We start from the raw sequence: 13,926 nt of genomic DNA on the forward strand, positions 1-13,926 counted from the left end.
TTTATCTTAATATTTTTTATATAAAGCATCTTTTTATTTTCAAATTTCGTATGAACTTATACTTTGGATGTGGTTTATCCGTTTCAGAATGCCATAGCAAAGAATCACACGAAACTTCTAAAATTTTAAACTACGCTGTTTCTTGTACATATATAATTGATTATTAAATAAAAATTATAAATTGTCATTAACGGATTAAAATTCGGTAAGTATTGAATGTAAAATCAAGGAAAATGTTTCTCAATTGATTTCACAAGAATCGCTACACGATATATAATCTTTAATTTGTTTTATTAATTACTCTAAAAATTCATTTCTGAAACAAAATATGAAGCCAATGTAGAAAATCTTTGAAACATTGTATGGTAGTATCATAATTAGTATTAAATATAACGTCTTAAATAAGGAAGAATTTTATAAAACCATAAATATTACAAAATCCTTGTTTTATATTTCATTAAAAAAATACAAATTCAATTAAATGGAAAATTTTATTTCTTAAATAAAAAGAAAGAACACAGTAAGCGTTTAGTTCTATTAATATAAGAATTCCTGGTTGAGCAGAAAATGCGGAATAATTTTATCAATCAATTGTTTTTTTCTCTTTTGACCCTCTCTCTGTTTCTCAAAATATTTGATATATAAATTTATATCAATTCATAAAATTCAAATAAATTACATTAAATGATTCAACAATCGAGCAGAAAATAATTTCAATGTTATTTCTATGTAAATATCAGAATTTATAAGCACAAAGGAACTGTACAAACATCAAATACAAAAATTAATCAAAATCTACAAAATAAAAAAAGAGAGAGTTGCGAAAATATCATTGACGGAAATTCAACAAAAAAAATCAAAACGTTAAAAGTCTTTTTAACTCATATTCTGACTATTTCACACATTTTCGATTATTCGACATTTTTGACTTTTTCACATTTTTCATGCAATGACATTAAAAAAAAAAAACTCTTATTGCTTAGTAACAGTATATATAGCTGATATATATTCCGATTTGATACCACTTAACAGTCCCACCTAGAGGCAAAATTGAAAGGTTATTTTTTTCTTCTTAGAAACGATATGAGATACTACATAAAGGTAATAACAAACTTAATCGATTTAGTACAAAAAATTACTATTTTCAAGTTCATGCTATCCATCAAAAGTATAAAATTCACATTGGTTTGATATAAATTCCTAATCTGCAACGTCTCGATTAAACTGAACGACTCTCAGAAAGCCACGTTTGTAAATTTTAAACGAAACGGCTACTAGCCAATATGTAGCCAACTTTGTGAAACTTTATTTACTTTTATTATTTATGTGAAACTTTATTTATGCGAAACTTTATTTACTACACATTTCTTACTTTGCACTAAAAAGGCTAATAAGTATTGCAAATTAGTATAAGCATTACCATGCCATAAAGGAAAAGACATAAGGATTACATTGTCAAGTTTCCTAGCAAATGTTCCTTGGAAATCATTATATGACCAGATAGGTATGTTTTTGCAGTTTATTAAATATATGTACGAAATGTAGGAAATCAATTATTATGCGATAGAAAATTAATTCTGGTCATCATTTAAGACTTATTACAACAGTACATTATTACAGTACAATTAGCAACTGCTACTCAGACATACTTTTTCACTATGCTAAAAATCTAAATAATATTAATTGCAGGTAAGTGCTTCACTATTTAGCAGTAAGTAATAACAGTTTTTGAAAGTGCTTAAAATGGATATTTTGTGCCTTTAGAAGTAATCTATGCTTGATATCTTTTTCTGTTAAATATGTCCTTCTCGAATAACTTTTAAATTTCATATTTTCATAATAAGGAAACAAATTCCCAATTTTCATGCTAGTGGTAGTGAGCGTAAATCAGATCTTTAATAAGTATCCTATATTCTTTAACACCTATTGCTGCATATTTCATTAGTCTTTATATCATTTATTCTGGATATGAAGACATGGTGGCACAGATGTTGTCATAAACAAGGCTTTTGGTCGAAATTTTGTACTAGTCTTAATTTATTATCGTTAATACTTGAATTTTTTTAAAAAAATAAACATCCAGGTAACTGATAAAATTTTAAAAATATTTTTAATATGTAATTAAAATTTATCGGAATTCTTTGAAACTTAAATATGACCTTAGGAAGATCAATTTAATAAGTTGGTCCCACTAGGCAATTTCATTTATTTTACTGATATAATTTTTAAATTATGTGAGTATTTCAGAATGATTTTATGTAATGAAATTGTTTCATCTTAAGTACTATGATTAATTTATGAAAGCTTGAACACTCTTTGAAGTTACATTTGGAATTATCTGATTCTTTTTAAGGCCTGAAATCCAGTTCAATTGCAAATTACGGTTAATTCTTTTATGTAGATTATGGTAAGCACAATAAAATTGTTTTGCAAAAATAATTCTACATTCTATCAGTAATGTTTGATAGTAAATATAAATTACAACTGTAGTAGATGCTTGAGCAGTAGATTAAAATTAGTGTAATCTAAATCATTTGTGGCAAACATGTGACTAATAATTTTTACTTTCAATATAAATTATCCGATTTCAGATATTACTATAGTATTATTCTCTGTTATATTTAATCTGAAACTCTAAAATGTATCGACAGTTTAGCTTTTAAATGAATTCGTTTCCAGAATCTTCATAAAATTTTATCCATAACAATGGCAATGCAGATGCGAGTGGGTTGAAATAAAATAAGTAATAAGGCTGCATTATTATTGTTACAGAATAGATAAACTATGTAATACAATGCCATAATACAATAAAGTGTATACAATTTGTATTAAAATATCTTTTTTTAAATTTTGAATACAGATACATTAAAAAAAATACCTTTCAATTTGTTCAACTGATAGATGTAAGGGGAAAAAAACTAATTAAAAGGGGAATGTCATCTGTAATATTGACGCTCGTTATTTAAGTCAGCTTTCATTAAAATCTAAATCAACAGCTTATTGTAGATTGTGTCTATGTTATTTAAATTCAAAATAATAAAATTAACAAAAATACTTCAATTTAAGATTTGATTTCAGTGATGGCAATATTTCTAAAATTGAAACATATACTTTATTTGATATATATATAATATTCGGATCCTATTCTTACTCGCCTGCTTTCAAAAATATATTTTAGAGATATTTTAGAAAATTTTAGAATCAATCTTTCGTTAGCCACCTATATAACAATAATAATTATCTTAAATTAACTTAATAAATTATTTGTATATTTTTTCTTGTTTATTGTGGGCGAAAAATGAGAAAATTCTGCATTTAATAATCACGTTCTATGCTAGTCTTGATCTAGACTAGTCGCCTTTGATACCCAAATGATTCGTCGGGGTTATTGTTTATATTTTATTCATATTAAATTGTTTAGGAATGTCTTCAGGTCCATAATTCTTTCAAAGGTTTAGACATTAAACCTGTCTTATTTTAAATACATGTACTCTTTTTCATTTTGTATATAAGCCTTTTTCATGGTGGGGGAGCATCATTGAGCTCTTAAAAATGTAACTATACAGTTCACTCATTTTCTAAATTTCTCGATATAGTAATTTCAATTCTTTATTGAATTCATAAAAAAACATAATTATTTTTCATTAGTTTTCAACGATGGAAGAAAATTGCACTGCTAAATATTGCATAAAATAATGAAAAGTGTTCGAATTTGAGGGCAATAACGTAATGTATTGTTGGAATAAGACAATTTTTTTTAAACTGCCAAAATTTAAAAAACAAAACAAAAAACAAATAGACTTGTATTGCTATTAACTTAATGTCATTAAAAAATACATTACTTTTAAATCTTTAAAGAGTGTGACATTTATATTTCTGCAATGATGTTTTTATAAGTTATTGCAAAAAAGTGCCTAAATCCATATTAGTTTTTAATAAATTAAATCTCAAATTAAAATTTCAAAAAAATAACTCAGATGTATCCATTTCCACCCTTTAAGTCATACATGTAAAACTTATTAATTTTATTCCAAACAGTCTAACTTTTGATGAGCTAATGAACACACAAATATCCACACTCATATTTATTATTAGTAGAGAATTAATTATTTTATATAGAGAAAGCAATAAGAAAAAATGTTTAACATCGTGATATCACGACTGAAATATTGCTTCTTTTAGTGATAAACGTAATTCCTTCATATGCTTGAACCTTTAAGGCTATTAACGCCTATCCGGAATTTTCTATGTTCCGGTATAATGTCATGTTTCTGATTAGAAAAAGGCAGAACTTGCTTGGACATAAATATTGAACAACAAATTTTACCTACGAGCTCCACCTGAAAAGTTAAAGAATTTCCTACTTTTTGTCCGCAATTATGATACATGTTCTCTTTTCTTACTGTTAAGATGTAAAATGCCTCTCTCATCTCATCTCATCCCATCTTTTACTTTAATGGACAAAGATAATCTATTTAATCTAAAATTTATGCCTCTAAATTATGGATGAACGATCCTTACATGAAATCAACCCTTTGTTTGTTTCACTGATCAAAGTTGTTTCTGTAGAAAGGAGAAGATATTTATTTCTTGATTTACCTTTGCATCTTAAAATTCAAAATTTTACTTGATGAATTAAAAAATTATTTTAAATTCTCCTCAGGAATTTTATGCATTTTTTTTCTTTCTGATAAACTAAACTTTTCAATAATTTATTGATATCCGATTAAGCTTACCTCATTTTAATACTTTTTATTATATGCAGTTTAAGCAAACAATCGAAATATATTTTCAAAATGATCTTATCTTTTACAATCTCAATTTATTCTCATATTTTAGGATAATCTTCAATATCCTCAAAATATTAATATTTTTTTGACTCCAATCACGGGAAATGTCAAATTATTGAATTCTAACTCAATAAACATATTGACTGAAATGCCATATATTTACTGAGAAAATATAAAAATGCAAAAAAGTTTTAATGATAATGATTCAAAAAATACGTGCTCTGTTTTTATTTGTATTAAAAAGTAATTTTGCATTTAAATATAACTAATGATTGGTGTTTGTTCGATCAAATTCTTTCAGCACTTCTAAAGTAGAGAATAAAACATATTCTTAAGAATTTTTTTTTCCCCTTTCTTTTTTCTAATCTTGCTGAAAAAGAATATTTATTTAATTTCATATATGTTTGATTCCCCTATGTTAGAATCATTTTCAAGTAAACATTGATGGAAACATTGTAACATAAGAAACATTTATTTATAAAAAAAAATAATTCTCGATACTCAGCGACATGTATCACATTTGCTCTTACTTCATGTCCCTCAGTCTGCTTTGGTAACTTCCCCATTTTTTATTATCTTTTTATCACTCTTTTCACCAGTTTTGTAATTGCTTTCTTCCGATCGATATAAAGGGTAAGCTCCCCCATCTTCTCCCCTCCAAACGTTAATTTGAAACGCTCAGATAACCTTCTCCCTTTCTCCTTCTATAGCATGTGGTTCAAACGAGTTTATAAACCGGACAACACCCGTGTGCCATCAGCCGAGAAGAAAGGCACAAAAACTCATAGTAATAATAGAGAGAGATGATAGATATAGTTAAGAGAACCACACTGTGTCTCTTAGGAAAGTAAGTAAATTAAAGGAAAATAAAAGCATTCAACTCCGTAATCAAAAACTCGGTCAAGTATGAAAGTGTATTCCATGCATGGTTCTTTTTTTTTTTTTTTTTCTCCTTTTTTTGCCTTAACACTCTGGTTTTCACAATAGAATCTTTAGCTCTAAACAAAGCGAAAACTCATTTGGGTTCAAATTCCGTAATTAATATTTCAACAATAGGTAAACCTTAGATAGAAAAATGCCCAATTTCTTTTCTAGAAGAACTAGAATGAATAGATTTTTTTTTTCTAACTTGAAAGTATGTCATTTTCAATACATTTCTTCTGACACCAATCGTTCGCACTGTTTAAGATTCTTTATTTAACTGGAATAAACTAAACAGTAAAGAAAAAGGTATCTTTCGATATTGCATGAGCAGTTTGAAAAATGTATGAAAACAAGAAAATGCTTAATTTCTGCTTCATTATCAATATTTCTTTTAAAATGTAAAGGCTTCATTAATTATTGAATGAACTATTTCGACTTAAAATGACTTTCAGCCTAATAACGTGGCTTCTTCAGCTCGGTTTTCAGTCCTAAGTCATGGAAACGAGGCTTTAAGGTAGATTGAGAAAGATACATTTTTTTGATTCTTATGTATTTAGTTAAAAATGAAAAGTCAAACTATAGCGATTTAAACAAAATAAGAATCACACGTATCTTTCATTTTATCTTAAAAATTTTATCATAAATTAAAAGAAAAGGATATTTGTAAACTTAATGAATAATTTCTTCTTGATTTCATAATCATTCAATTGTAACACTTATTGAATAAATTTAAAAATAATTTAAATATTTATTATTAGACAATTAATGACAATTTTTAGAAGAATATTGCTATATAAGAATATTTTTGGATCAAAAAATTATTAAAAGGAAAATAATGCAAGATCTTATCAAATTGGAAGAAATAATTTGAAAAATATGCAAATGACAAAATAATATTTGTTCTCTTCCTACATTTTGTAGAAGAAAAAAAAATCCTCATTTATATGTGACTATCTAAAAACTTGTAGTACCTACTAGTTTGTAAAGCATATTTAAAATATATCTTTTTATAATCATTCCACAAATATAATATTTTATAAATATTTTCTGCTACTATCAAAAAATGTACACCTTTTCTTGTAATCAAATTTAAAAACGCTCATTTCAGTGAGTACAAAAAAATTTCTTGCTTTGCAAGCCATCAAATAAAAAAATATCAATAACAGATTTCACATCCAATTCTGATATATGGAGAAATGTTAGGTGGCTTAATTATACAGTTAATCCAGTGTGCATTTAGAGATCATGAAATTGAAACATTTCAACATATATTTTTGTGTAGATAAAACATACTAAAATTCAAAATATAGGAATGAAAATTTCTAAAAATATCTGAAACTGAAGTTTAAATTAATACATGACGATTTAAAACGTTTTAAATCGTTACTGTAAAATGTAAGGCAATGTGAAGATTTAAAAAAAAATGCTTTGCATAATTAATCCCATCACACTATCAAATTTTTTCCATAGGTTAAAACTAAAAAAAAAAAAAATGATTTATTAATTTCTTGGTAACTTTTATCATACAATGTATATTAGAAAATCCATTTTATATATCAGTTTCTTTCATAACTAATTTCAAGAAAAATATTAATTCCTTTCTTATTAATAGAACTGAATTTTTTATATTGTTTCTAAACGAACAATTTGTATTGTTTATATTGAAATCAGATTTTTACTTTTGGGAAGAACTCGAATCCCTCAATTTTCTTTTCATTTATTTAGCTAATAATTTAATAATTGCTAAAAGAAAATAAGAAATAATAATGAAAAATGATTTTACAAAAAATAAAATAAAATGGATATGCTTTTAAATGCCTATTAAAGAAATCCCATGAGCTGAACAAATTCAATATTTTTTTAAAACATTATATAGTTAAATAATATTACACCCTCATGCAGATCGAATAAAGTATAATCAGAGGAAACAAAAAAATAAAGTAAAAATAAAGACACCAACGGTTTTCAAAAAAAAAAGAAATTTATTAAATATACCTGACGTGCAGCACAATTTTAACTTTGTACATATTTGAACTAATAAAATCAACAGAATAATTATGAGCAAAAATAATATTACAACTATTTACATCATAATCGTGCATTTAATACTTATTTCAAATAAAATAAGTCAAATATATCTTAATAATCCTAAACACAATCTGAATTTTTAAAAAACTTAAAGAAAAAAATAAATTAATAAAAACGACAATATTTATGTATAATCAATTTTAAACATTCATTCTAAAAAGAACTAAGTATTTTTAATTTCCATCCATGAAAATACATTTTTTTTCTAAGCACAGAATGCAAACACATAAAATTATTCACTTTAACTTCTTTTACGTACTTAATAATCTCCGACTTTTTAAATCAGATTTAATATGATAAGAGTATATGCATTTATCATGACAATATGTTATATATATATATATATATATATATATATATATATATATATATATATATATATATATATATATATATATATATATATATATATATATATATATATATATATATATATATATATATATATACTATTTTGAACATAAAATTTTAATTAACACACTTTCAAATATATAATCAGATTATTTCATCAGTCACTAATAATATCACTAAATAATAAAAGCATATAAAGCGTTTTTTATATGGAAAGTTACCAGAATTATTAATTATGATACTTAAATGATTGAATGTTTTTATAAAAATGTTAAATACATTTTTACATATGCATTCAAATTGTGTAAATTAGATATAGAAATAAGGAATTAATAAATATGTTTTGCATTAACTTTACATGTCATTGTAATTGTATTGACACTAAATTTTTCGGTAAATCATGCTAACAAGCAAATACCATGGACAAAAAAATATTTTAATACATTAGATATTTAATTCAATATAATATAATATTTAATATTTTTAATCTAAAAATTATTTTATTATCATTTTTATTATTAAGAGATTACTTTTTTAAAGCTATTTTAAATTTTTTTACAATAACTGAAAAAGAATTTTACCGGAGTTTAGATTTAAATACATTACAAAAAAGAAAAATTCTAAAAATTCAATATTGGATTTCTTAAAAATTTACCTTTGATACATCTTAGAAATTCTGGATATTTAGAAACATTTTAGCCAATAATGTATAAACAAAGAGAAAAATAAAATAGATAATTAAAAGAATGACATCCTAATCATTCTTCGAGGCATTTGTTTAAGTTATTTATAACAATTATGTTGAGCAAACATCAAACAATGAAATAAGTAATCATTAGCAAGAATTCTTTACTAAAAGTAACTTTTTCTCACACGATTTTTGATGATTTCATGCAGTTTTCTCAATTATTTACTGAATGAATAATTAATAATTACACAATCACAAAAAATAACACAGAAATGAATCATTAATAATTATACAATAATGATACGAATATAGAAAATAACAAAATAAGATCATTATAAATAAAAAATAATTCTGAACTCAAAGCACCAAATCAAAATCAGTGAAAGCAATTTAGCATGCACATTTATACAGGTCCAAATTATCAAAGGATCTTAAACCAGGTACTAAATTGTAATCAAGAGGCGGCGTTATTTTCTATAGCCACCTATTCAAAAGTTGGCACACGCGTAGACAGTAACGCAATAGTTTATTTATTTTTATAGTATATGGATAAATATTTGCTGAGTTTATTTGTGTTCATGCGCAATAATTTACAGGTAGAAGAACGAGCTGAAACCATTGCGATGTACGAAATGCATAGAAAGTTATGTCAATTTGAAATAATATCAGATATTTGTAATGCTAATATACTTGAGTCCCTTAATGTTAAACATACTTTTTTATATTATTACAAATATTGAAAAATATGTGGAAATAATTGATACATACATGTAAAAAATTTAAGATAGATTGCAATTATTGAATATTATAATACTGATATTATCAAACTCGCATTTCTAGTGTATAAAATTATTTTACTTCAATATAAAGTATGATGTTAATTTAAATATCTAAATTAAAAATTTAAATGTCTTATGTTTAGCTGGCAAAACGATAAGTAAATTCTTAATTTAAAAATATTTTTGCAATAAAAAAGTATTTTATAATTTAAAAAAAAAACATAATCCTCCCAAAAATAATAATATATATCATGGAGATCTTGATACCATGTCTAATATAGAAAAATTAAAATTACCTTCTGTACATTATATTACCAATTTATTGACTGTGGTGAAGTTGTTGAAATAATATATTTCTAAAAATTATAATATACGAAAAATTATTAATACTCTTACATTTAAAGATTTATATTTCAATTTCATACATAATTTTTGGCAGTTAAAATGAAATTATTACATTTTGTAGAAATTCAGTTAATTTAACAAAAATAAAAAATTTCACAATTTGTTATGTTCCTTTATTTACACAAATAATTATATTAGTGTTTTAGTAACAATAATAACATTATTGTTTCAGTGTTTGAAAGTTTGAAACATTTTTCATTATTTAATATTCATTTAATAACTTCGATTTTTGAAAAAAAAATTACGTTTTACTAAATAAATACTTTTAGTATTTCTGTTAAAACTGACTGAATTGTTTTGCTAAGTTATTGAAGCAAAATTTCAGATGCCGGAATATAATTTTAAGTTTGTCATTATTTAAAAGATTTCTTGCAACAATATTATTTGCATTTCTTCTTCGATGCTAAAAACGAACCAAAATTCAATAAATTTGTTTTGTATTAATGTACGCTTTTCAAGAAGTATATGGATATCAGCTCGTTCTTTTTTACCACTGTTTAGGACAAATATTATTGGCTCGTATTGCTATCAACACTTCATTTGAAGAGTTTTTTTTCTGCAAGGGCAGATCTCTTCCATGGTTAAATACCCGCTCTTTCTACTCAGTCTTGTTCGCTGATGAAAGTCAACTGTACAGTAAGCATGCTGTTTGATCTTCTTTGAAAAGAGAAGCAAGAGTCTTTGTCTCTAACTGGATGCTTAGTCAAACAACAGAACAGCCAAGAGGAAAGCTAACTGAACATGGATTGAGAAGCTAATTTGGCACGATCCACTGGAATCTGAAACGAAAAAAAAAGTTTAGTTATTAAAAGATCTAAAAAAAAAGGTTCAGCACACTTCTTTATTAAAATTACTAATTGGAAAATAATTGCAAAGTTACAAAAAAGAAGTATAGAAACACTATATCACTTGAGTTAAATACTCCGATAGTAATTATTTTTTATTCATTGTTTTTTCTATTTTATGGGTAGGATGGGTAGGAAATGACTGAAAATTTGTAAGATAGCTGATGCAATATGCAAACATTCAAATTATACAATCCAAATTTCTTTCTGGATGTGGTATTCTTAGAATAATAATTGAATCATATAAAGTGGGATAATACTAAATAATAAGAACGATATCGCAATGACTTTATAAAAGAGAGTTACGTTTGAATTATGTATAAGTTTTTCCTCATATAGTGAAGAGTATGTAAGCTGGTACGTTATAAGAGCTTTATTACCACTTTCCAGCAGTGCTATATAAAAAAAGAGGATACGAGATATTTCACAGTGTCTTGAAATCATTCATAATCGTTTAGGTGCTTTTAAAAAATTTATGCGAATTAACACTACTTTCATAGAACAATACAGAGAAATGTATTCTTTTGTATGAAACCTTTAAATTAATAATCTCATATAATTTGCATCTTTTATTGTTTTGGTATTTTTTTGTAATCAGTATTGCTGAAAGTAATATATATATATTAATTTTATAAAATATCAGAGTTTTTATTTCATTCTCGTTAGCAATCTGTCATTCTGCTTAATTCTATATAATTAAAAAAAATCTTGGTAAGAATTTGGAGTTTTTTTTAAATACATCCTTGTTTAAGACGTGTTTTATAATATAGTCTTAAAACTTGCATACAATCTATAACATCTCTATTATGTAAGTAAAAACATTAGTAAAAAAAATTATGGAACCAGAAATTAGTTCCAGAATGTGAAACGATATTCTATGAATTTTAATTATATTTTCTTATTCCAGTATAGTTTCTGTTATTATCTCTTTTATTTCTATAAATTGAATTTCCTTCACTTTATTGCCATAAGAGATTAGAATGATAGATATACTTTAGCTAAAAATTTTGAAAATCTTTGGACTAGTAAATTATATTTATAATAATTTATTTCTGGAGAAACTGCTTAAGAAATGTCTCAGATAGTATACATTAACTATAATTTAATATTTAGAAACTTCTTAATGGGCTTTATGTGAATTTCACTTTAGTTAAGAGTATATTTGTTTAGTTCTTAATTATTAAGATCTGTTTCCTTTACAAAATTTCCTTTTACATCTTTTGTGCTTCAACAAATAATTCAACTATTAGTAAAACAATTGTTTCTGGATTCTAAAGACAAAAGTTTAACTTCCGTGAATTGTAAAATAGTAATTATAGTTTTGATTGTATCGCTGTAAAATGGCTTTTGATAATTCTTAAATGATTCTAGACAATAATGCATTTTAACAGAAATTTCTGTCCAATAAAAATAGTATTTAGTTCGCTTAATATTTCATAACTTGTATTTATCCCTGAAAAAAGTCATGGATGTATTAACATCTTCTTTCAATTAATAGAATCGCCAAATTTCAAATTTAATTAAAACTAATTATAAAAATAGTTTTTCATTGCAGGAAAAAAGAATAAAGGAACAAATTAATACGATAGAAAAATAAAAGAGAAAAATTAATATACGAAAATAAAATCCTAAGTGATGATTAGAGGGAGACATTTATCAATAGATTCATGATTCCACGAAAATTTAGACTGCAACATACTATATTCCAATCATGAATTGATAAAATTTTGAATTTTGCCTGCTTTATTATTGAAATCGATTTTTAAAATAGAGGGTTTTTTTAGAAATTAGATTTTAGAATGTAATTTTTCTTCTATAAGTGAAAAGCTTAGCTAAATTAATGTTCACTCCCTGGTTTGTAAGTGAAATTCTTTGTAAAATTAATTTTCCGTTAACTGGTATTAGCACCATTTTCTTAGATCTGTTTTTAGTTGGTTGTATTTTATTAAAATTTGAGAGTGTATTATAATTATATGTTTAAAGTTCTTCACCGTAGCTTTATTTATTCTTTAATATCAATATTCAGAAATTCCAAAATTCGAAATGTTCCGAAAATAAGCTGTAATGAAACAATCTTTATGCAGACTTGGTGTTAGGATTTATGATGAAAATGGAGTTTATTAGTTAAGGAGCAGAAAAGAAAAGCTTCTTTGTAACAAGCTACTACTACTACGGAAATAAACTAGAATATGTTGAATAAAAAGAATTTCACTGTATGGAATTAGAATGCATTTTAAAATACAAAAGCTCATGAAAGATTTACCATCATTTTTATGCATTTAAACAGAAGAAGTGAATATGAAATTACGTGACTCTGAAGAGCAAGAATATATTGTTTAAAAATAATAAAAAATACAATGCACTTAATACTTTTATTATTTTAAGAGTTAATAAAATAATTAAAATTTGTATTGAAGCACTCAATTTAGTAATGAATAATTTTGTTAGTGTTGTGGAATAAGATGGAATGTTGTGGAAAATGATTTCAGAAACAACAGAAGTTAAATAAAAAACTTATAGCCGCAGAAACTATTTTTGATTTACCAATATAGACATTTTAGATTTATTTGCGTCTAAAAATTTAGTTGTACATTTTAATAAAATCACCTACTTTTTTTATTTCTCGTATTCAAAAAATATAAAAACACACATTTTAGTTATTTTTTCTCTAATTAGCTGATTTGCTTTATAGGAGTAAAAATTAAACTCAATAAAAAATTATGGAAAGTTTATTCATTCTGACTTATTATTATTAAGTACAGAATGGTAATGATATTATTTTTCAACTTATAATATTTTTTAGTTTATATATATATATGTGTGTAATCAGATGAATGGCCGAAAAGAAGGAACTTTTGAAATTTTAAATTCTAATTATTTCACCATTGGAGACAATTTAAGTACAGGGAAAAAGCGGTATGAGATGCATAAATCTACATCGCGAAACAAGATCTAAAGAGAAGGACATTTTTCTCTTCAATGATATAACTATGGAATTTTAATAATGATTTCCGTGACGCATTCAATTTTAGGAAAGGGAATCTTTGGTATCTTAA

The 13,926-nt window shown here is 24.7% G+C and overlaps 1 protein-coding gene across 3 annotated transcripts in view; it reads right to left on the reverse strand.

Annotated features, from left to right (window-relative positions):
- Positions 1-10,257: 10,257 nt before the first annotated feature.
- LOC129969680 (lachesin-like) overlaps positions 10,258-13,926 on the reverse strand; it is a 276,467-nt gene continuing 272,798 nt past the window's right edge. For 2 of the 3 annotated variants that reach the window (XM_056084361.1, XM_056084353.1), the window contains one exon: positions 10,258-10,804. In XM_056084361.1, the coding sequence (XP_055940336.1) occupies positions 10,725-10,804 (80 nt within the window). In that variant the 3' untranslated portion in view covers positions 10,258-10,724. The remainder of the gene's footprint in view (positions 10,805-13,926) is intronic. The other variant, XM_056084346.1, reaches the window with a different exon arrangement.

This window comes from Argiope bruennichi, chromosome 1 (genome assembly GCF_947563725.1).
Source record: "Argiope bruennichi chromosome 1, qqArgBrue1.1, whole genome shotgun sequence".
Taxonomy (NCBI): domain Eukaryota; kingdom Metazoa; phylum Arthropoda; class Arachnida; order Araneae; family Araneidae; genus Argiope; species Argiope bruennichi.